Below are 25,198 nucleotides of genomic sequence, written 5' to 3'. Positions count from 1 at the left end.
CACCACACTTTTTGTAACGGATCTGTTTAATAAACAAGGGTTGAAGGATAACAACTCAGACAAACAAAGGGGCAACCTATCGGGAGGGCGTGACAGAATAAGGGAGGCCCATTTTCTCACCAGTTCGCTCTAAGGCACTTTTGATGTCGGTTCGCTTGATTTGTAATTGTTACCGTTTGTTTATCGATAAGGCTACAGATCGACCAGCTTATCCTAGCGGTTTATCTATTTCTGTAATGGTCTTTAAACACAAATGTTAAACGTGGCACTATTTTAGCCTTTTCACCTTCGATCGAGTTAAGTTCGAATAAGTTAAGTTATATTTCAATTAAACTTTAAAGCTTTTATTGTGGTTTTCCTCAAATTTTCCATTTGATATTACATCAACCCTCGAATTGTTACGGACACGAAGCTTTATTTGCACAAAAAACGGAAATTTTTCCTTCAAGTCACTTTCCTTAATTGAAATTGACTGTCGCTTCAAGGTTTAACGAGGAAGTACATTAGTAAAGCCTTGTTGAACATTCGTCTGTACCCAGATCGTACCCGTTCATCCCGGTCCGCCTTTTCGCTGAACTTTCCGCTTTTATCCTTTTTGTCAGATCTGCAGGCGGGGTTTTTTCCTTTTTGGTGTCTTTGTGGCGTTAAGAGTTAATTCCTGTTTTTACCCGGAGTATTGGGTTCGTTTGTTTCCGTTGGGCAGCCAAGGACGGCTAACTATCTCTCGCTGAGACTTTATCATTTTCAAGTCAATTTAATAGGAATACAACAATACAAATCGTTCAATCATATCCTATATAAATGCTAATAACTTAAAAATAAAAAGTTTATATAAATTTTTGTGCAGAAGAACAGCGGGAAGAAACCCTGCTCTGGATGTACACCATAATGGTGAGACCTATCGTCACATATGACGCAATAGCTGGGCAAAACAGAAAGAACCCGCGAAAATATAAGACTCACACGCGTTTGCATGACGGGAGCGATATTAACATGTCCCATAGCTGGTACGGAGAAAATACTGGGACAAACCCCCTCCACCAAATGATAGTAAGGACATCACAGAAAACTATTACCTAACCTCCAACCGGGCTAAAAGTGAAATGGAGAGATAGTAGCAGTGTAATAAGGAACATCCCAGACTAATGGCACCAAAAAAAGACTACATGAACAGGATGTTTGAGTTCAAGCAAAATTTAAAAAATAAAAATTTAAGTACCAAAAAAAGAAGGCAAAGAGGGAAAAACGTTCTGTTGAGAACGACACCAGCTGTTGCTTGTTCACTGACGGATCTAGATGCTAGAACTAGAACACAGAGGGTATGGGGGCATGGGTATCCCTGGAATAAATACTCAGACCCCAAGGGAATATCTTCCTGGTTGAAGTTCATGCAAATGAGAGTTGTACCCAGTTCAACCTGAACAAAGGGTACAACAACAATAAAGTAGCCATCAAACATAATTAGCTCAAGCATGGTGCCGAATTGCAAAACTAAACTAAATAGATTTTCTACAATTTTCTGTTTAGGTCGCAGTGGAGGAAGAATTGTACTCAATACCCCCAACAAAAACTAAATAGATTAGCTATGCAAAATAAAGTCACCATTTTTGGGTCCGAGGATATGTGAGAGTACAAGGCAACGATACAGCGGACGCCTTTGCAAGGAAAGCCATACCGCTGATAGGTCTGAGCCCTTCTGTGACATAGAGAACCTTCGCACTATGAAAGAGTATCGTGAACAAAGGACAAATTGAAAATAAGAAAACAACGAAATTCACTCACGGGAGATACACAATCCAAGAAGCTTCCAAAAATTTTTGAAAGAGACACCAACACTCTTTCTCATAAACTGGCGCCACATTTGCAGATAAGAGATAGAAAAAGTTCAGCCTCTGAAAGCGAGCCTACTAATCAAATTCCTTGATGAACTAGGATTCACGTGCATGCTATAAGTAAAGAAATTGGGATACAATACCTCTTAAAGGACACAGTATATTACACACCGCGAATACATCTATATCTAGCGAATGTTTCATGATGATTCAATCACAAAATTATGTAAAATTCAATTCCTAACGCTTCTCAAACAAAAGCCACTATACAATGTTTTTCATAGCTTCATATTTAACTAGTTTCTCAGAGAAAATGATGAAATGGTGTTAAAAAGGTTTACACGATTTTTCACTTACGGATGTTTAGTACTTTAGCGCTTTAGGTATGTTGAGCTAATCCTATTTTCGTTTCCATTGTTAATCGTTCTTGGAAGCATTTATGTAACCAGGGACTCTTATTCATATACAAGTGGATAAAACTGTTATTTATGAATCTCTTTTTTATAATTGACATTAAGGAATTATTTAATAACAACGCTAAATTAATTTGTTTTAAAATTTTCCGCGATATAAAAAAATTGAAAAAAAGTCAAGATCTAAAAACTAATCACTTTTTTATTTCTCAGGTTATTAGACTGATTTTAATATGTAAATTCATATTGATTCTAGGAACATTACTAATCTCCAGTATCAGTATCCCCAGTAACAAAATTTGCTAAGGAAAAGAAGTAAACAAAGCAAAATACCTCACTAACCGACCAGCTAGATATAATTCGAGATCCACGATTCCACAAAGTAAAATGATTTTATATTAATTTATTATTATTAATTAAGGGGTGAAATTCTTAGTAAACCACAGATCCAAAGGTCGATCCCCCATACATTTGAATAGGTAAACAACTGAGACTGAACTATTCAAGGCCTGCGATCACTCATTATTCAAGGAGGCAACTCGCCCGTTTTCCAACATCCTATGTCATTCAACTTTCAGTTCCTCCTGCCCATTTTCTTGGTCTATGATCACATCACGAGACGTAAGCTAAGATCTATCAGCTTTGGATATTAGCGATTTCTCGCAATAGCACTGCTTTAAACAAAGGCTAGGTTGAGATTTGTTTGTTGATGGAAGACTTTTATTGATAAGATTATTGCGGATTATTCCAAGTTCCTACATCACTGTAAGGTAAAGGTACCGGGTTCGAATGCAGCGCCGCTGGACTGTCCCATCATCTTATCCAGCGGCCCTGCATTCGAACCCGACCTACTTACAAATGGGCTTTTTTTTTCAAAAACACCGCCACCCTGAGGGTTTATATGACCTCTGCTGTTGCGAATCGATAGCCATTTACGTACATGATAACAAAACGAACAATGAATGTTATTCTTCTATTATTCGCCTTTAAAAATAACTAAATATCGTTAACTTTCTACTATTGTCTGCAATTTAAATACCCTAAAAAATAAAATCAATAAAAATATTTTTTTTTCAACAATTAAATGAATGAATTAATTGAATAATTAATTAGGTAAAAATTAATTATTAAAAAAAAACAAATACAGTCAAACTAGAAACTAGAGCTCTTTTTTATTAAATAAATAATCATAAATAATAATCATCTCATCATCGACTGAGGATTGGCCATACGCGGTTGACACATGGGCACCTGCTTTTGGGTCAAAGCCCGCGCAGGTGTCCCTTATGCAGAGAAAGGTTGCTCCCCATAATAAGTCCCACATAATAAAGGCGTGTCATGCCTTGGCTCCATACAGAGAGCGTGTAGACATGCCGCCGGACTTAGTTGTTCTCGAACACGGTAGCGAGCTTCAGTCCCCTGTTCCGCTTTTTAGGGGAAATTGGTTTTTTTTTATTGTACATAATATGTCTTATGTGTTGTGTGTCTATATGTTTTGTCTAAGTGCATGTATTTATTAGCGTGAATGGCGAGGGGTGAGGGTGAAGTATAACGTCATCATCGCACCTCGAACGTTGAGAGCGTAAGAGTGTGTGTACGGGCTCGATGGCGGAATATTTATAAAAGTACTCCATCGACCCCAATCTAAATTAGTTTAAGTATAGGTCGGTGGAGTACTTGATATTCCTCCACCGACCAATGAATGTACTGTATGGATGTATTTATGTGTATGAATGTAGTGTTTGAAAGGGTAAATAGAATGAATATAGACTAGAATAGAAAAATAAATAAATACAAATAAATAACATGACCAATGGAATTTTATCTTGAGCAGATAATATTATCAACAAACGAGCAATACGTTTTTAATATTTTTTGTCTAGTTTTACATTTTTACTTCTTTTTAAAAAATTCTGATGTACTTGAGAACCGGTACAACTATGAATTTTTAAATGAAAACCTATACTTTTTTTACCCAATTTTAAAGGATTTTTTACACTGAACGAAAGCACCAGCACTTTTTAAATTGGTCAAAAAACAATAAAGTTAATGCACAGAATATGAAAAGGACTGTCTTAACATCCTTTTTAATATCAACTTTTTTAATCGCTGTTTTATTTTTAGTCGGCTTTATGATTCCTTGGGATAATGTTGATGGGCCTGCTAACAGAGAGTAAGCACGTTTTTAGTCAATAAACGGTTTCAAAAAAGGTTAATGAACGGAAACATGTAGAATACTTTTTTTTTTAAATGCAACCATTTATTAACGTAAAACGTGCGTACCCACCCACTGCAGACCTATCAACAGCATTCTAACAAATTTATAAGTATTTTCAATAATTTGGTCCTTAATTTTTTTCCTTTGCTTTGTGGATGATTATTTTTATATAATGTTCACCAGTCTTATTGGATTTAGTCAACATGAAAAGCATTTTCCGAGCAGCATTAAGAGTATCTCTGTTTAAAACGTGTAGAGAGATGTGTTTTAAACTATCTTAGCCTGTTAATCGTTATTGCATTTTTAACGAGAATTTCGTACATTTCCCTGAAGAAGGCCAAATATAAAGCCGAACGCTTGTCAAATGTATACTAGTATTTTAATAATTCAGAAATTCAGCTGGACTATCTAACGGTTTTTCATTTACAAGGTTGTGCGTTCATATGCAGATTTTTTTTGACAATTTGAATAAAGCAATTATGTAAGTTGCCCTGTTTACCTTTCTTGCGTAGTTGGACGTAAAGCCCTGCTAATTAATCTAATGTTAAGGAAAGTAAAATAGCCTTAGTTTAAAAACCAATCAAACAGTGCATTCCGTTGTTTTCTTTATTGTTTTTGTTTTCAATACAAAACTGTTGCTAGAAAACAAAACAGTATTCAACAATGGCCTTTGTTGTACAATCAATTTAACTCTTTATGACCAGTAAAAGGTCAGGAAATATATCAAATTTTGAAATCTAATAAAAATATCATAAATGTAAACAAGAGAATCTCTAAATGAAGATATGGTGATAACGTCTAATCTTTCATTACTAAACCAATTACCGGTTCATACCGTTTATTCTGTTTAAAGAAATGTTTAACAATATGAAACGATAATAACTGTATTTATTAAAAATGGAAAAACATCTGACAAAGAAGAAAAATCTAGAGAAAATACGGCAAAGTTCTACTTTTATCAAGATTCATACACGGCATCGTAAATTTTGTCTACTTCCCATTTACTACTATTACTTTTTTAAGTGGATCAGACTTCTGTCAAATATGCAAACTTTCTGAGGATGTCCCCAAAAAAACAGTATTATCAGCCCTCCGCCTTAAACTGTTTTTAGCACTTTTGTCCTACAATAGCACAAATAGGTAATGATCAGCAGGAATGTGACGGCCGGTCGCTCCAACGAATCGGAAATGTTTAAACGGCGGATCCGCGGAACGTCGACGTTTTTGTATGACCTCATCGTGGGAAACATCGATTTGCTATTAAGACGAATCCCCCGAGTCGGAGGGCGGCACCCTTGCAAAGGGTGCTTTGTTTATACCAGTTCGGAAAGGTCAGAAAAAGGCAGGATTCATCGCGTATGACGTTAGTAATCTGTTTATCATTTACAAACATTTCAGAATGTTTTTATCTACGACTTGCCGTTTTAATTCAGAATCGTTTTACTCCTTGGGAAAATCGGCCGAATCAATACCAGAGATGGCTCGGGACGAGGGGCTTAGAAAAGCCAACAAAGATGGAAAGAGTAAAACATCTTATTAGGAAATCACATTATCCAAAGTGGCTTCAGATCCTAACAATATCGAACCCTGCAAGTAGGAACATTGTGACATGTTCAATTTAAGCCATAACAATATGGCACGATTTTATCTTATCAAGACACGAACAGAGATAAAATAAAATGTATCAATTGATTCGTCATTCTACAAGTGGATGCCGAGTTGGATTTTTTCTTTTTCTGTTCACTCTTTGAAATGTTTTATCATCACGGTCGTGACACGAATAACTGCGTGCAGAGGTGGACCAAGAGATGATTCGTCGTAATGGTCAATCTCCTGACGAGGAACGTATACAATTTGGTAATCCGAACAATCACATAATTCTTACTCGGTTTAGGCTTTTATTTAAATTTGGTGCGCTCGTAAGTTGATATTCGCAAGAGAACTTCGTTGAGCGGCTCGCGTGCATATCTGGCAAAAAAATGTGTTTTATGCTTCCATTATTTTCAAATACATATGAACTTACAAAAGTAATGTAGTAGATAAAAAAAATTAAACAATGAAATGTAAGATAGTAAACAAACATAAATCGACAAGCCTACCAACGTCTGCCAGAGCACTGTTTCATAATAAAAAAGTACGTAAGAACAATGTTCAACTTGTAAAAGTCGAAAGTGGAAGAACAAATGTTTAGCATACGATTCATACAAGATCTTAAATAATAAATATTTGTAATATACCTGATTTTATTTGTGCTAGAAATACAAATCTCAGACCGCCTGCATTGTCAAAATATTAGCGCAAACTTCCAAAGGTTAAATTGATTTGGTTCCTGTATTTCTTTACAATACTTGGGGATTTACAGTTCAGTAGTGAAATTAACGAATTACAATGTGGCTCGATAAAATCTGACGACGTAACAAAACCTAGAGCACATGGATCAATTTTGAATTAGCAATTTGAATTTAAAGAATGGTTCAGAATGTCATCGTACTGACTCGACTCGATACTGATGGAGAGAGACCACTAGTAGAAAACCCGATAAGAAAAGGGAAGCACTTTCGGGGGTGTCATGCACGGTATAAGTGGCTATCGTTTGTAGGTAAAATGAGTAGTAAATTAGTCAATATCCGGTTATTTCACGCAATTGTTGCATGGCCAGAAAACGTTACCACAATTATAAATGTGTTTTTCAATATGGCCCATTCTCCTCACGTTTGTGGAACAATAGATGGATCACTGATTCCGCCTTAAACATGAGACCTTTTGCTATTTAATAGGTTAAAACAAATAATAATAAGAGCAACCTGTTCGATTCACTAACTAAAGCAACCTGTGCTTCTTAAAACAACAAATGTTTCCCTCTCTAACCGTACAGCTGACGTACTTTTGTGGCTTTTTATCGCTTGTGAGACCTTTTCTATTATGACACAAAAAGTATTTGTACTTGTACTTTGTAGTTCGTGTACCAACTACGAAAAAAGCCCCACTGGTTTGTCATGTCAAGCACGTTTCTATGGATAATAAACCCTGGACTAAATAATGATGTTAAATTTGCAAAGTTTATTGATTACGTGTGGTGATTAGTGACCGTTAGTCGATAATTATTCAGAAATCGTGAGATGTGGTCTAGTGTGATGTAGGTTTCAGAAAAATATTTTCTTTATCGTGCCAACGTTTTGATCTTTATTGAGATCATCTTCAGAGCCTGGGATTTACAAACATTGTTTAAATTTAACAAATACATGTAGGATGTGGAAAAAAGTGAATTTATACAATGCAAAATATATTTTTTATATGCTATCAAAATCAAAGAATGGCACAATTACCCACAAGACAAACACTTTGAGTGAGTAGAAATACTTTGATTGAACATAAAAGATATATTTTGCATTATATAAATTCACTTTTTTCCAAATCCTACATTTGTTAAATTTAAACAATGTTTGTAAATCCCAGGCCCTGAAGATGATCTCAATGAAGATCGAAACGTTGGCACGATAAAGAAAATGTTTTTCTGGAACCTACATCACACCAGACTGCATCTCACGATTTCTGAATAATTATTTATTGATTACATCCATTTTCATTTAACTATATACATATTACATACGATTTTTGGAAAATTTGTCCTAGGCGGGATTCGAACCCAGGGCCATTTTTCATTTCTAAAAGTAGTGTATAATTAATTTAAAAATGGTGATAAATAGAAAACGTTTGTATCAAAGTGAGGAACAAAATAATTAGATCAAACAAAACCACCAATACTTAAATAAAATATGTTACTCTTCAATAAAATCATAATTGAAACATTTATACCTTTAAGCCACTCAAAGAATTGAAAATGTTTTCCCCGTTTTCGCTATTAAGGCATGCAATAATAGTATTTAAAATCCAGTGGTTAGATTTGAAATGATTATCAATCCTCCCTAGATTTTTTCTGTGTTCACAACCTTTACATTGTCTGTTTCGAACATGTCTTCTCTCAATGCTATATTTGGACAATGCCGTGTCCGGTCTCCCGTTTCTTCACAATCATATCGGTGTTGTCTAATTCACGCTTATTTTATAAACTACATTTGATTTTTTGGTTAGTGGACCTATGCTTTTTAAGGCCGTAAAAAAATTTTAGGCTATTTTATTAATGCATTATGACATCACTTTTATGTTATTGCATCCCTCTTCTAGGACCTTTTTTTTTTATCCGAGTCGAAGGTTTTCCTATATACGTCCCCAAAAGCTGATGTCAATGTTTTAATTATTTTCAACAACTGCCTTTTTAGTGTAATAATCTTTAATGATAGTCAGGGGTCAAATCAGTCTGTATGTTGTCAACTTTTTGTTTATTTTCATTTTCAATTGTGCTATGGCTTATTGTTAGGGCTATGTCAATAATGATATAAGAAACATTTTTTCATTTGGAACGAATAAGCCGAGGAGAAATGTAGGGAAGGACCTATCTGTACTAGTTGGTTTCTGATACCAACATAAGTAGTCTCCCCTCTTTTCGTGTAACCAACACCTCCAGGTACGGGATCTATCTAACTCTAATTCGAGTTCATATATGATTTTTAAATATGGGTGATACCTATTAAATGCGGGGACTGTATCTTTTAATTCATTGGCTTTAATGATCAAAACTAAATCATTCAAATATTGCTTCAACATTTTTATATTTACTGTTATAATTTAATTGTATCCAATCTGTTAAATTATTCATGATCAAGTCTGCTAGAGTGGGTGAAAGCGGCCCACCCATGGCAACGGGTTGATCATAGAATTTTTCTTGTATTTTTATTATTCTTTGTTGGAAATAACTATTGAATGCACGGATATTAATAATTTCTAACACATTACATGTAATATTTGTAAGATTACTCAACACTGATCTCCGCCTAAATATTTTACAGGATCCATTATATTTCGTGGTCCGATTGACCAAATAACTTCAATTAATTAATCTTTTTATGTAAGGTATTGGTTCAGATAAAAAAGTCAGTGTCACGAGCGCGATTCGAACCCACGATCTGGCATAAATGGCATTTGAAAAATGACAAAAAGGAGGGAAAATTCGAGAAGTGGGTTGAGATGGGAAATTGGTGTCCGAGAGGATCGAAGTTACGATAGCTCAAGTGGTAGAGCAGCGGCGTATTTAGCTGAAGGTCGTGGGTTCGAATCCCGCTCGTGACACTGAATTTTTTATCTCAACCAATACCTCACATAAAGGTTAATTAATTGAAATTATATAGGATATCAAATCCAAAGTAATACTGGTGAAAAGTGATTTAATAACAAGTGAAACCATAACTTCATCATCTCTATTTTTTGTCCAAATCCAATTTATTTAAGATGTTTGTAGGGTATTTAGAAAGATTGCAACCTGGACTATTGATACACGAAATAATTGGTTTTGCTTGTGGATTTTAGGTAATCCGTATATTTTAGGACATATCGCGTTGTGTCTGTTTATTGCCTATACGTTTATTTTCAAATAAATTATCTATTTCTTTACTACATTTTTTGCACATTTCAAATTGGATTAGATTTTCTTAATGCATATGTTACTATCTGATAATTTCTTCTTCTTCTTAGCTCGACCTATCACACCGTTACATTTGTCTACTTTTCGTATTATTAGTTCTTTATTATGTTTAATGAATAAGTGTGTGGATTTGACCTCTCTACCAAAAACATTCCTTTGTAGGTTATTATGTCTTTTTTCATTTTTCATTTTTTTTTTTTTTTAATTTTACTGATATCACATCTGATTGTATTCTTTTCTTTTTGATTAGGTAGCTCTCCTAATACTGTTTCGATATCGTTAATCAAATTGTTTTGAAATTGTTAATTAACCTGAAGATTAAAAAATTGCCGGATATACATTATAAATGTAATATACATACGAAATTTGACGAATTGGTACTTCAAAAGTACAACGACCGGATTAAGGGACTTACCTAAAAAAACAAGAAAATGTACCATTAGTGATTATAAAAGAAAATGTAGCAAAAATAACATGTATAACTACATTACAAAGTAATGTATTTTTTACTTTAAACAAATTTGTTACTACTGGTAACAGTAGACACCTACTGTGTTGGAGGTAATGTTTGAATTTAAAAAAACTATTCACCCTAGCCGCGGCTTTTTCAAAAACGATTCTCATTCTCAACATCCATCGTTAACAGATCACAAGACCCGCCGACTATCTATAGACTCAACCACCAAACAAATAGGCCTTTTCCTCTTAGATTAGAGTTCGGGACAGAACGAAAGATGAAACTTTAAAAACGCTTTCCTCGTTTGAGTTCAGGCGAAGGCTTTTTTATGGCCTTATTAATTATTAACCACCCCGGCAAATAAAAGCTTAGAAGAGCAGAAGCCGTTGTAAGCATAAGGAGAACATTGTGTTTCTCGCAGTTCAAAAAAAAATAGAGCGATAGTGTCATACATTTTGTACATACGGTTTAACAATTTTTTTAAGTTTTGGTTCTAGTCCATTGGAGATTTAATTCCCTTCAAACCTCTGGTATCCTCAATAAAGTAAACTTCTTCCAGTTGTTTTCAGGATCTTTACAGGTGGGCTTAACTATATAACCCATCTTGGGTGTCGCGGACGAGGGGTCAAACCACTTTACAATAAATTTTTCATACTATTTTCATTTTATAAAACCTTAGGCTACGCCGGGATTTGAACACAGGACTGCTAGTGTGGCAAATATGAGTAGGGGACCCTAACCACTCGGCCACTTATTTCCTTAGTCCCCATTTATTGACTCAGATAAACAATTAGGAAATTCAGCGAAAATTTTTTCCTTTACATTACAATTTATGTATTTTATTATTTTAAATAACTAACATGCGGCATCTAAAAAGCAAAAAAAATTAAATAGGAAAATTTAATAAAATTTTAAATTTAATAGGAATTATGAAAGGGGGAAAGTCCGATAGGGTCAGAAAATAATCCGTAAAATTGTACAAGCATATTTCCAGCGCCAAAAACATTATCAACTTCAGAAACCAGCGTTTACGTAAAAGTATTTAAACCCGGAATTGTAGGATAGTAGGTGAAACGGGAATGGGACGTTCAACCCTTAGCCCGTCGATACATCTGGGGTAACTGGAACGACGACCTCCCTCTCGACGATCCCGGTCCTTTTTTTCTGGAGTAAGGTCTATGCCAGCACCTGGAACATACTTGTTGAGTCCGTCTGGTGATATCGAACGAGGAAGGAGACCAACGCCCTTTCCAGTTTCACCCTTCTCCCTCCAGAGATGTAAACAACCCGTCTGTCCTACAAGCTGTCAGAAACTATTACAATTAAGCAAATAATTGAAAAGGGTTCAATCAAACGGAGAAATTAAATTAAGTTACACTAAACCGATTGCAAAATCCAATCAAGCGCTATTACGGTTTATAACTGTTAATTGGTTGCAACGGATTTATTTGTGTCATCAGATCCAATGAAAAATTATTTCCATTAAAATTATCTTCTTATATTCATAGATTCATAGGAATATGTCATTAAGACAGGAAGAGTCAAATGTAAAACAAATATATTTATTTTAAAATATTTTATTTTATGTCCAATCTCTCGTCCAATTGAACAGTAAACGCGCAGTTCAGAGAGGGAAAATTTTTAAACGCGTTTTACATTTTATACTAAAACGCTATTAACAGTCACGTTTAGGGCAGCTTGGCAACAAAATGGAAATAATTAAATTTCTAAAGCAAATGTTTGTCAAGAAAAAATGTCGGGTATTCCTCAATCAATTAGTGTTTAAATTGATACTCTTCGGCTGAGACGAGACAAATATTTACAGAGCGGGGGCTTAAACAAATCCACATTCTTTTAGCTACTTTCCTGTCTTTTACGACGAAGAAATTGACTATTGACCTCGCATTAATAAGAGAAAAAGATATTTGCTTGTTTCTGTCATATATTAGTATAAAATGGAATATGAACAGCTGTTTGTTTCCTAGTCCGAGTAGGTCTTCATATATATAGCAAATCAATCAGTTCAACTTGTAATCACATAATCGCTGACTAACAAACACCATCAGGTTTCATTTGTAATAAAATATTACTAGTCGTTCCCGATATGTACAAGGTTAAACTAACAGAAAGGAAGAAAAATGTCGTAATTCAGTTGACGAGGGTGGTGGCTGGTTTGTGCGGCCTTATGCCAGTCCGGGGTGGCCGTCGTAGGAAGTTCGCCACTCATCCATTTCCGGAGGTTGTTTTACGGAGGCTGTGAACAATTAACGATTTCCCTTGCCATCCCCTCGTACATTCTTGCGTCGGACCCATTCAAAAACAATGATTTTAACACAATCCTGACTACATTTAGCTTTTAACAATGTACCAAGTGACTGATCAAAATAAAAATATAATTTTACTCTAACTGCTAAAAATGAATGAATGTTTACCAATAATGGCAAAAAAGCATGAAAAATTATTAGGCCGAGTTTAATATTGAGCAAAGCTGTAGTGAAGCCTTGCTCCAGCATTGAAAACTCAAGCCAACATTAATAGATTTTAATACATACTTTGAGTTTCCCAAAACAAGACGGAAACGTTTCATCCTCCTAGTTATTATCAAATTTATTTAAAAAAAAAATAAACGTTGAATGTTTGCGTTCAAAGTATGATGTAACAAGTTGTAACAAAGAGTACAACAAGAAGAAAATAGCTATCATAACAGAAAGCCAAACAGTCATCAAACATCATTAACTCGAAGATGGTATTGAATTGCAAAACTAAACTGAACAGATTGGGTCAAAATAAAGTCTCTCTGCTGGGTGCCAGGACATGTGAGAGTAGAGGGCAATGACAGAGCAAACACCCTTGCAAGCAGATAAGTTCTGAGCTCTTCAATAGCATAGGGTCACACTATCAATGAGTATCTCAGACAAAGAAAATGAGGAGACAGTGGAATTCACTCATTGTACATAAACAATCCAACAACTTTCAAGCAAATGTTGGAAGGAAAGAAATAAAAGAAAACAAGAAAAAAAGTCGACTTTTTAAAAGGACACAACACGGTACGTGCAGATTCTGAAAATAAACAGAGGATACATCAACACGCCTGCTGAACAACTGAGGCACTCAGTTTGCCTTCAGGAGTATTTTGGGATGTTCAACAATAGTAGAAATTCAACCACTGAAACCGGCCATAATAGTCAATTTTCTTGATGAACCAGGACTCACCTTCATGGTTTGAACAATATAAACGTCGTAATTTAAAAATAACCCTTTCTCAAGAAAACTGTAATGTTATCAAAAGTGCTATTGCTCAGCAACTCCGTACTTTATTAGCTCACCCAAGTTAGTTTTGCGCGAAACTCGTGACATATATTTTTTAGGTGGTGTGCGAGGTTTTGGTATTTTCAGTAATACCATAAGCACAGAACGGGGGATGCAATAGCTTTTAAGGCGCAGAAAATTACATACACACAATTACATCAACATCTAACCATCTACTTTTTGTACTTGAGTATTATTTTTTATTTAAGTTAACAAAAAGTATTCTGACTGAGTTACTTGTCGTGAGAGGTTTAAAAATCAACGATAATTATAAATAAAGTTAACGTCCTTGGAAATTCCAATTTATAAGCAAGCATTCTTGTCCAATTATAAAACAATGCTGGTATCCTGGGTAAGTGAATATTAAGTTTCGTCCGAAGTACTCTCCGGCTTGAAACGAACTAGATGAATTTCCGTTCCATTTACCTTCTCAATCATGTAAACCGATTTTCCTAGAGGGACGAAAGACAATCAACGATGTCCTGACCGGTACACGCTGTGATTACGTGCTTAATTGTTCTCGTAACACATTTATGCTTCATCGAACAATCGAAAATGAATGCCCTAGGAGATGGATCAATGTACAAAACTATATTTGATTTCTTCCATAATAGATGAGTTTAGTCATATTTATACGTAAAATATCTAATGTTCTGCTGCGTTTCTTTTTGCAAAACTGGCGATAACTGATTGTTTTCATTAAGCAAATTCTAATTCAATGTAACTTTTTCACTGAAATCGTTGTTCGACTTCTTTTTATGGACCCTTTACTTACTCGGAATGTTTCAACACCAAATAATGTTCATGGTTCACTATGATGATAAATTTAACTCAATTTTAACGTTAATCTCTTTCGTAATATGTTTAAGTGAAACTTGTTCGAACTGCATGCCAGGATGGAAATTGATATCAACGGTCATCGGTTCAAACCATGGAGGTGTAGAATTTAATAACAAAAAAAACATTAAAGGAACTAGAAAAGGACGGAATATAAAGTGTTTTTATAATTTTATATGTAATATAATTCAGCAGTCATTTTTGTTAGATAAAAAAACGTATAAATATGTGTAATAAATAATTTTACAAAAATACGCACATATTTTTCAATTTTTAAGTGCGGACTATACAAAGACTACAAGGAAGAGTACAATTACCTATATCTACCTTAGATTAAGAAATCCCAGTTTTCATGCTCTTTTATATCGGAAAACCTGACATATCTTTTGACATCCCATTGTCTATCATGATTACTTACCCAGAACGATTTTTTCTGTAAAACAAGTATCTATCGCAGTTGCACGTCTGAATCATTGCGAAGGAAACCCACTGAACTGCTATCATGACTGCGGAACACGTACTGTTCTCTAGGGTGGACTAGATAACAAAAATGAATCAGGGGGAAATTACTTTATGTATGCTTTCACCAATTTTCGCCCATAGGTTATGTTTAATAAACCAAAAGATTGGAATATTAGTACTTGAAGGTAGGATTAACAGAGAAAGTAAAAAATCAACGGAGCGTTAAATTCACAAAGCTACAATTGAAATCATACTACATAGTACGTTTTTCATGCTATCAACACACTTTTTACTATATTTATATCACATTAAGTTAATTTAGTGTTACATTTTTAATGGTGTATATCTATTTATAATAACATTTGCAAAGGAAAGGCGATCCAGATACCATGACTACTTTCATCCATCCATCATTAGACGCCTCGTCATCTCGAACAATGATGAAAGTAGGAACTTTTATGGAAATATTATGTTACAAGGATTCTGGAATGGGCATATATTTACGTAGTATACTGCCATGTACACGGGACTCTGCCAACTTTCCGAAGCACATCTCGATCTTGTTTCTTTGTCTTCAGTTCGCTACCAAGATCGCAATTCTTCATGTACAAACACGAATTAATCAGTGAGTCAGTTGGTGGGCAATGGCGATACTGCCATCGTTGTCCTTGATTGTTCGTTGTGCTGTTGATACGGTCTACAACGTTTGAAAACGAGCAGAAAATAAATGCAACAGAACAAAGGAATGTTATGCTTTATCGGGCTGATTAAAGTATTTACATCAGCATGTGGTTTATCTACAAAAATCGAGGAGGAAATATGATAAATAACAATAATACTGATATTAAAATACATTGGATGTGCATTTTTGATGCGTAACAATAATTGTGACGTTAAAATTGATTGGATGTGCATTTTCAAGAAAGAAAATTTTAAAAAAAGTATTTTGTTTAATAGTTTGACAATAAATAAACATGTTCCTTTTCAGGCTAAACTACAAGTCTACCATGTGGTATGCCGGTCAGTAGATAAGCAAAATAGAGACCAAATTTGGGATAGCAACTGAAACAATAGGCAAGACGTCTTATGTTTGAAAATGTATATTTTCCTGCACTATAATCCAGGATACGTTTTATATATGAAACAATTATTTATAATGAACTTTTATTTTTTTGTCTCGTTTCTCATGAACCAAAACGTTTTGATCTAACTATTTAGGATAGCGGGATATGAATTTCAAATGGCAACTCATCAATGTACATTTTTCGAAAAGTTTGTGGACTCTGAATCCAACTGTGCAAATGGTTTTCAAATTAGAGCAAACTTTCATAAGCTATTGCCAAAAACTTTTTTTGGTGAACGAAATCTTATCAAACTTGTTCAACTAATTACCAATTTATTTAGTTATCATTTTAATTGATAATAAATTACTTGCTCGTGGTACAGAAAGAAAAGTTTCACAACAATTTCCTCAGATTACATCGATAAACAAGACTCTCTGGGTTTAGCCGCTCAGCCTAATGAAAATTTCGTTTCTTAAATAAAAAATTTAAAGTAATTAATATTTGACAAACGAAACATCAACAGACCTCAGATTATAAGAGGAGACATGTTAGAAAAAGAGAAATAAAGAAAATTAATCTTTCATCACTACGGATTAAACGAAAATGATTACAACTTAATTGTTAGTTTGCAAACCAGTATGAATGGTGCAAATATAAAGGCTTTTGAAGTTTGTATAGTAGGAATACAAAAATTATGAGAAACGACCAAACCACCAACAAAAGACATTAAGAAAACTGAAAGAAAACCGATTTGCTAGCATAAAAAAGGAGGTACTCATCATTTATTTAAAAGTGAACTAATTCTGTGATACAGGAAGGCTCAATGTCCATCTATTCACCTTCTGGGTGTTGCGGAATCATCAATAAAGCTATGTCCATTTTTCAAGTCATTGTATAGCTGTATGTATATACGAAAAGAATTCATGACAGGTACTTCAAAAAAGATTCATTTTCGTTTACCTATCCTTTCTGTTTTCGTCCAACAAACCATGTCAGTTGAATTCAATTTTATTGCCGTTTTATGACCAATGTATGCGATTTTAAATATTTTTCTTCTTAAAATTACGCTTTCTAATTCTACTTCATTCAAACAATATAATTATGATTATATAATTTTCTTAAATTCACTGTTTTATTGTCACAGCATTCTGAGTTTGTTCTTGAATCTGAACCGCTTGGCGATGGTTAGAAGTTGTATAGTCGTGGGAGTTCAAGATATAAATCCCACCGGAATGGATTCGAAAGGTATTGTTGATTGCCGGGGTTCTTTGTTTACCCCACCTTTTAAACTACAAGAATAGGGAAAGTCTAAGCTACCAGAGGACCAAAAATTAAAACCGGCATAATAGGTTATTGTAGTTTCTCCAAAGATCAAAATATACTGACTGCAGGAATCGATCACATTACAGTTTCCAGTTTACGAAACAATTAATATCCACGTCTTTCACCACCCTATTCACCTAACAAAAAATCACAGAAAATAAACGTAAAATCAAGGGCTAATAGAATTGTTTAAACTAGAATTCACAAAATATCTTAGCCCCAGTGTCCATTTATAATGATTTTCGATTGTTGATAAACTGATTAAAAATGTAACACATGAGTACAGTTAGTATTTCTATTTAGTACTACATACAAAGAATATACCGCCATACAGCAAGAACACATGAATATTAGCAACCAAAAATCAATAAATATTCGAATGCTAACAAAACACAGCCGAAACGTTTTTCAGGCCGTTTAATCGACAATTTATTTATGCAGAAACTTTTAATTTACTATTACAATCACATTTTATCTCGAATATTGCGAAACTTTACAACATTCTCTGGAACCGAATTTGTGTCACGTTATAATGCAAGCATGTGTTAGAAAGGTCACCCGTTAGTTTTCGAGGAAAGGACAATTAATTTTCTTAAGTACGCGTTGAAAAGTGTCATTTATGCATGAAAAGTCGTCTATCCTTAAACAAGGAGTGCTACGAATATAAAAAGTTTGCTTGCTAATTTAAAACGAGCCTTAATAGTTTGTAAGGGTGTAGTGATTTACCAGCAGTTGTTAATTTTAAAAGGGAATCAGGGATGTGGACCAACTAAGAAAAATTATAAAAGTATCGTTCATTGGACAACATCCCTGATCCACTTCTAGACGTAACAATTTGACAAATCAAATGTCGGTAGGTTAATAAGGTCAGGGGATTTTTTGGATATGACTGGTCCAATAATCTGTTCTATTTGGTAACTGGCCAACCATGCGAGTGACTGCCAAGTTGAGAATATTTTAACAGAACACTCTCAATAGCCTAAGGATCTAAAGGGTACCAACTATTAGATTGAACTTAATCGGCCAAACCTGTCTAAAAACCCACCAAATGTACAGCGTTCTGATGTTTAGTATCAAAAATAATCCAATACACATCACACACCCACAAAAAAAAGTAACACACATAGAAAAATAATAAAAACTGCAGGTGGATTCTTAGCTGCTAGACAGCAGGATGTGTCACTTTTGAATTGGCGGGACTTAAAATATGACAAAAGCTTAGCAGTAACAACTGAATTTGATTTTTTTTCAAGACCATACCTTGATCTAGAATGTTCGTGAATTATTTTACTTTCATTTCTTTTTTTAATAGCATTCTTAATTATAATATTGTTTTTTCATCATTTTTTAACAATGTTTTACTTACAATATTTTTAATAATCAATAAAACCTTTATTTCAATTTAGTGTCCGAGTGGATCGAGGTCACGATAGCTCAAGTGGTAGAGCAGCGGCGTATCTAGCCGAAGATCGTGGGTTCGAATCCCGCTCCTGCCATTGAATTTTTTATCTCAACTGAAAACCTTAATTAATTGTAATACATTACTTGGTCAAGCGGACCACGAAATTAGTGAACTTTATTTCAATGATTGATTTTGCATTTTTAAAAAGCTAATTAGCCCTTAGTCCAGGAGGAAAGCACATTTTGGTCAAAAATAATCTTAGTAAAATTTAATACATGGTTATTTATGCACGTTTGTTAAGTTTGTATGTTGTCTGTTGATATCACAAAATAAATTAATACTCTTACAGACATTCATTGGCCATCAGTATCGTTAGAACAAACAAACTAACTTAAATTTCTGAGAGCCAATGTATTCAAGAAAATTTTTGTGTTTTGCTTAAGTCTTGGAGAAACGGAAGACAATATTGATGAATCATGACAGTTTTTATTGTCAACAACCGTGTACTTATACATAAGTAAAAAAAGTAAACTTTTATTTGTCTCTCCTGTCAAATTATTTTTGTTGCGTTGAGTTACTTTTCTTGGGGATGTGCGACATGCCGCAATTCACGTTGAAGTACCAAATAAAGACGGTAAGATTCAGAAAATACTCAATTGTATCATAGAAATTGAGATTATTTAGAAATAGGGTGAATTTATTTGAACTGAATATAACGAGATAGTGGTAATGGGCTGTAAATAGTACAACTGCTTACAAACTTGTGAAGTTGAATTTGTCAATACAGCTTTTTAAGGATGATTTGTATTCATGCGTATTTATAACAAACCACCAATGCAGGATAAAAAGCGATGTGAGGAACAAGTGTTGTCATAAAACGCTTTATAATCAAACCAGCATGATAAAAAAAGAACGACAGGGCATAATATGAAATGACTTCAAGCCAGACGGCATTTTCTCCAACGGGAAATAACATGACTGTAATGACAATCCTTAAAATCCATACAGAAACTTCTACAAAGACTGTACAGACTATGGGATATCCCCCTTCAAGTTTAATGTACAAAGCCAAGAAAATTCATAAGAATAAAAGAGAGAGATAACAGAAACAAAACAATTTCACAAAATTTTAAGGAAGCACCTTTTTACCGACGGATGAGAAAATCTCAGGGTAAATCAAGCAAACAATATTTTGAAATGCACTCAAGTTTCCGCGTAGACACATTAACGATCTAAGTTTCTAAAATTTTAAATTGTCTTACTTCACAACAAGAAGAGGAAGATCTTATTTTAATAAGAGAAGTTCATCCATCCACTCGCAGGGTAACCAACCCCACCAACTTATATCAACTTATTTTCTTTATATTTTATCAACTTATATTACTTCGATTAATGAATAAACTTAACCGTTAACTTCAAAACTTTATGTTACCAAGCGCGCTTTATTTTTAGTTACAGATTGTTCCAGCCCTGTCAAACGATGACATAATCGACTACTGGATTTGAATCACGTCACCAATTATAAATTGAAATATTATTTTTTCTAACACATCAAGCGAACATGTTTGTTTAATTTATCACCGAACAATCATTTTACCACAGAACAATTGAGAATGAATGCGTTTTTTATTATTTAAAATAAATTTATGACCACTCAATAAATAAGACATTAGACGGACTGAATAGCTCCGGTCGGTTGTGATGATGGGCCTCGACGGGAATGAACTTCGGTGATGACCCGCATCGGGATGAAGGTCGGACCTGACCGCTCCTAGGACGGTTAACGAACTCTAATTTATATTCAACACAAAACAGAAAGAAACTCGTTTTTAAGACTGTTCTAACTGGTCTTTAATAGCGCCGGCTTGCAGTCTTTTCTACATTTTCGCCTTCTGGAGCGGATTTAAGGCTGATGCAAAATTACAATAACAAAGTAAGTAGTCTTCTGCTACAAGACAGCTGAAAAGGTATTTTTTGAAAATAAAATTTATGTAATTATAACTAGTTGTGTGTTAAATTGCATAAAAAGTACATTTAAAGTGCGCAGTCGTTTAGATAAAAAGGAGTTACTAATTTGATACGAAATATAGCGCAGAAATTTTAACATTTTTTTGTGTCCTGTTTTGTTCGAGTGAAGAATAAATCTTTTGTAAAAACACTGTTCAGGACATTGCATCACTGCTCTCCTTAGATAATTAAATCTAAAGCAAATTCTGAAAAAATGTTTATCTGCGCGAAGATTACTCTCCATTTTTGTATAAATAAAAACAAATTTGTCTATTTAATATGTGAATTATTCCTAGTAGATTATAACTTTAATAAATAACATTATTTTCTGGCATTATAAGAGTTGGTTATGATTCACGTGAGAAAGTGTTTTAGTTCTGAAAGATTCGCCAAGTTCAAGATTAATAATTTTAACGTTGGATTTGTCAAAATTTTTTAAAAGGTGCAATCGAAAAAAGTCAGTTTTGAAACAATATATGTTTTTTTGTAGTAATGGAATTGTGGTCAATCATGGAAAATGTGTTATTTAATTGCCAAGCTTTCTAGCTCTTATTTTGGCCTTCATCAGGGCACTACAAGACAAAAACACAAAAGTTGATTATTTTTGGACCCATAATTACATTTACCTAGATATGTTGTCTAAGTCGAAATACTGATTTATTGAGGTTAGACTATTTTATTAAAAATGTATGATCATTATACATCTTACTTCAGTTAATAGACTAGAAACACGAGTTGGTAACAGCCTGAAGTAGAAACCAATCACAACACCCGTATATAAGAGGATAAACATAAAATCCCTATTTTAATAGATTGGTTTCACAACCAATAAGAGGAATTGCATAACACTGAATAATTCATTAATTTAAATATTAATAAGTTTAGGAACACATATAGAAGTGGTTAAATTTTATATCACAGTAAGGTTATCAAAGAATAATGTTTCATTTAATTATTGAACTCAATTTATTTCAGACCGTTTGGATTGCATATATTGTTGACTTTTTGAAGATCAAAATTATAGACATTGAACCAGTACTAGTTATAAAAGTTATAAAAGAAACAATTTATGTGTAAAAGTCAACAATGCATGTAATAAATTGCTTATATATACATAATTTTTTTTAAATAATCCACTTGCTATCTTGTTACTTTTATGTAGAACCCTGATGAAGATCAGAGAGGTCGAAAGCTTGGCAATTATAACATTGTTGACAACAATCCCGATAGTCCAAAAAGACTAACTTGGCCGATATTCCACAATTCTACTTGGAAACAATACATATTAATTAGCAATAAGTAGTAAATTTTTAAACTTATAGCGGAAATAAATAAAATAAATTTAATTGGTTCACAAATAGACTCTGAAAATAAAATCCTAAAAATAACCAACGAGAATTCCGAAGCTATTTAAATGAGATATGACTCATCTGATGTCCCTAAAGAGGAACGTCCCACTTAAACCAATTCTCTAGAAATTTAAATAGTGCTTCTGACATTTAAAGAAAAAAACAAAAAACTGCTGATTAGCGTTGGTTTTTGGACTATGATAGAGCAGAGGGAGGGATTGCCATTGATTAATAATTTGTTCCGAGTAGCAGCTGCCCATGACTCACTTTGAGAAAATCGATGACTTGTAAAAATATTTTTGAATTGGCCAGGTTAAAACTACTTACGTGATTGTACCATTACACGCCAGCAATGCAAAAATTTACAATTAAATTCTCAATATTGTACGACGGCAGAAATCTTCAAGAAGAAAGACTTTTTTATTTCTAAATGTTCGTGTCGTGAGATTTTTTTCTTTTAAGCAAGCGCATGAGAAGTATAGCAATACACATTCACTAATATGTCTTATGTGTTGGGTCTGTATGTTTTGTCTGAGTGCATGTATTTATTAGCGTGAAAGGCGAAGGGTGAGGGTGAAATATAACGTCATCATCGCCCCTTGAACGTTGAAAGCGTAAGAGTGTGTTCGGGGTCGATGGCGGAATATTTATAAAAGTGCTCCATCGACCCCAATCTGGTTTAGTTTAAGTAGAGGTCGGTGTTGGAATATCAAGTACTCCACCGACCAAACGGAATGAGTGTACTGTTGGATGTATTTAAGTGTATGAATGTATTTATTTGTATGAATGTAGTGTTTGAAAGGGTATAGAATATAGAATATACACTTAGTTGGGGGCTGAAATGACCTAGATGTCGGAAGCCCCAGACCAAAAAAGAAAAAAAAATCACTCAAATAAATACATTCACATCTGTATACATCGCATTCATTATATTTAGTAGATGGAGTACTCAATATTCCTCCATCGACCTGCATACAGTAACTAACTAATCTAATTGGTTTCGATGGGGTACTTTTCTAAATATTCCGCCATCGACCCGTCACTTACACTCGAGGGACGATGGGGATGCTATTTCACCATCAGCTCCTCCCCATTCACGCTAATAAATGCACTCACTCATACAAAACACATATTTTGACGGCTGTATACAATAAAAATTCCCTTAAAAAGCGCAACCGGGGACCTGGCTTAAATCCGGCGCCATGCCTACACACTCTCTGTACGGAGCCAAGACATGACACGCCTCTATTATGTGGTCGCTGTATGTGACCTTTCTCATAAGAGGCACCTGCGCGAGTGGACTATTTTTGTATAATTAATTGTGTAACAAATTAAAAATTAATTGTGTAAAGATTATTGCATTAACTGTATAGTACGATTAGAATGAGCACAAAAGAAGAGATACACATTTCGTGTCTTCTTTAGACAAACTGTTTTAAAAGATTTTTTAATCAGAAAAATGACATCTTTTTATTGTATTATTAACTTCGTTTTATATTGAAACATTCGGCGCTTGTACACTAAAGAAGAGTTACACTACACTAAGAAATGCCGTTTCTACAAATTTTTCAGCTTTTGCTTTTTTTTACCATTGTAATCTTAGGTACGTTTCATATTGACAAAATCGACGTAAATCAGTCCAGAAATTTAATAATATCAGTCTAAAATAATGACGTAACGTAAAGCGAATCAATCAGTGAGGAAGATGCATTGTATTGAACAAAGGTAATGGAAATGCAGTGGAATTAATTTAATTTAAATATGCGTATTTGTACATTGTAATACAATAGGCGTTACATTTCTATTGTACCGTAAAAGAAATTATTTAAAAAAATGTATACTTCTAAATACATTTTCTTTTCAGGTATGTCCTTTTTCGTAAATATTACATATTTTTGCTAGTTAAATTTAACGTAACAAATTTTTGATTAAAAAACCTATAAAATAAAAGCGAATCGACAAGTAAGTTATTAATTATAATAAAAATTGAGCGTTCTGAATGATAAAAAAAGTAAAGTTAGAGTCCTAGGCTAAAAACTTTAAAAAAATATGGCAACTTAACTGAGGCTATTCAGCATGAAAAACGTCAAAGCTCAATTTCTCAACACTATTAAAACAGTAGATTTCACGAGAAACTACATACAACACAACCCCGCGAAAATATTGGGTGCGGCATGGTTGATTAACGCATTAAGGTATGTTGAGGATGGGTCATCAGGGGCAAAGAAATTTCACGGAAGTCGTTCGGAGTTTCGACCAAGGTCGGATTAGATTCACCCCGTCATCGTCTCGACGACAATGGCGTGAAGGGTCAATAATCATCCCCTATCACGAAGGCCGGCACAAACTCCGAAAAGCCACATTCACACAATTAAACAGTTTGTCTCCGTTAAGGCTTCCTTAATGGCGTAATTGCCGGTCCCAACAACAGCTGGCTTATTAAAAAAAATTATAAAAGGGGGAGGGGAGATGGAGAAAAAAATCCTGGTAGGCGGGATATGACGAAGGATGAATGAATTCCTTCTGGGTCACGCAGCACAAGTTTAGAAACTAACTCGCGGGGACTTCCAAGTAAGACATTCATGGCCAGGTTTTACTTCCTTAGGTGAATCACACAAAATTTGTAGAATTTAAACTTGATGCAGATCTGGCATTGGAAAATGGAAATCCCATCCGGTAGAATATCCTAACTATCAATTTTTTTACAGCGAGGCAAACGGGTTGACATGACGTAAATGCAGTAAGTAATTACCATTACAGGACCAGATGATTGTGCACAAACAGCTATTAAACCATTAGCGTGTAAAAACATCACGTCAAAATTAGCCAGTGAATGTATCCAATATCTCCAAAACCTGGGTAAACACAACAATCTGATATCTTAGGTGCCTGAACACAATTTAATTTTGGGTAACGAAAAAACAGACACACTGCCCAAGGGAGGATCTGCAAGACCATACATAGGCCGTGAACCTATACTCGGGAT

At 34.2% G+C, this 25,198-nt stretch overlaps 1 protein-coding gene across 7 annotated transcripts in view; it reads right to left on the bottom strand.

Annotated features, from left to right (window-relative positions):
- LOC106668727 (protein enabled) overlaps nucleotides 1-25,198 on the bottom strand; it is a 93,757-nt gene that overhangs the window by 45,547 nt on the left and 23,012 nt on the right. For 2 of the 7 annotated variants that reach the window (XM_024224990.1, XM_024225002.1), the window contains exon 1: nucleotides 15,024-15,124. The exons of the other annotated variants lie outside the window; for them this stretch is intronic. In XM_024224990.1, coding sequence (XP_024080758.1) covers nucleotides 15,024-15,109 — 86 coding nt within the window. In that variant the 5' untranslated portion in view covers nucleotides 15,110-15,124. Of the gene's footprint in view, nucleotides 1-15,023; nucleotides 15,125-25,198 lie in introns of those variants that run through there. 7 annotated transcript variants of the gene reach the window in all.

This window comes from Cimex lectularius, unplaced genomic scaffold, assembly GCF_000648675.2.
Source record: "Cimex lectularius strain Harlan isolate CLEC.00 unplaced genomic scaffold, Clec_2.1 scaffold25, whole genome shotgun sequence".
In the NCBI taxonomy this organism is placed as follows: Eukaryota; Metazoa; Arthropoda; class Insecta; order Hemiptera; family Cimicidae; genus Cimex; species Cimex lectularius.
The sequence above is the reverse complement of the archived record's forward strand: the minus strand, read 5'-3'. Positions and strand labels throughout refer to the sequence as shown.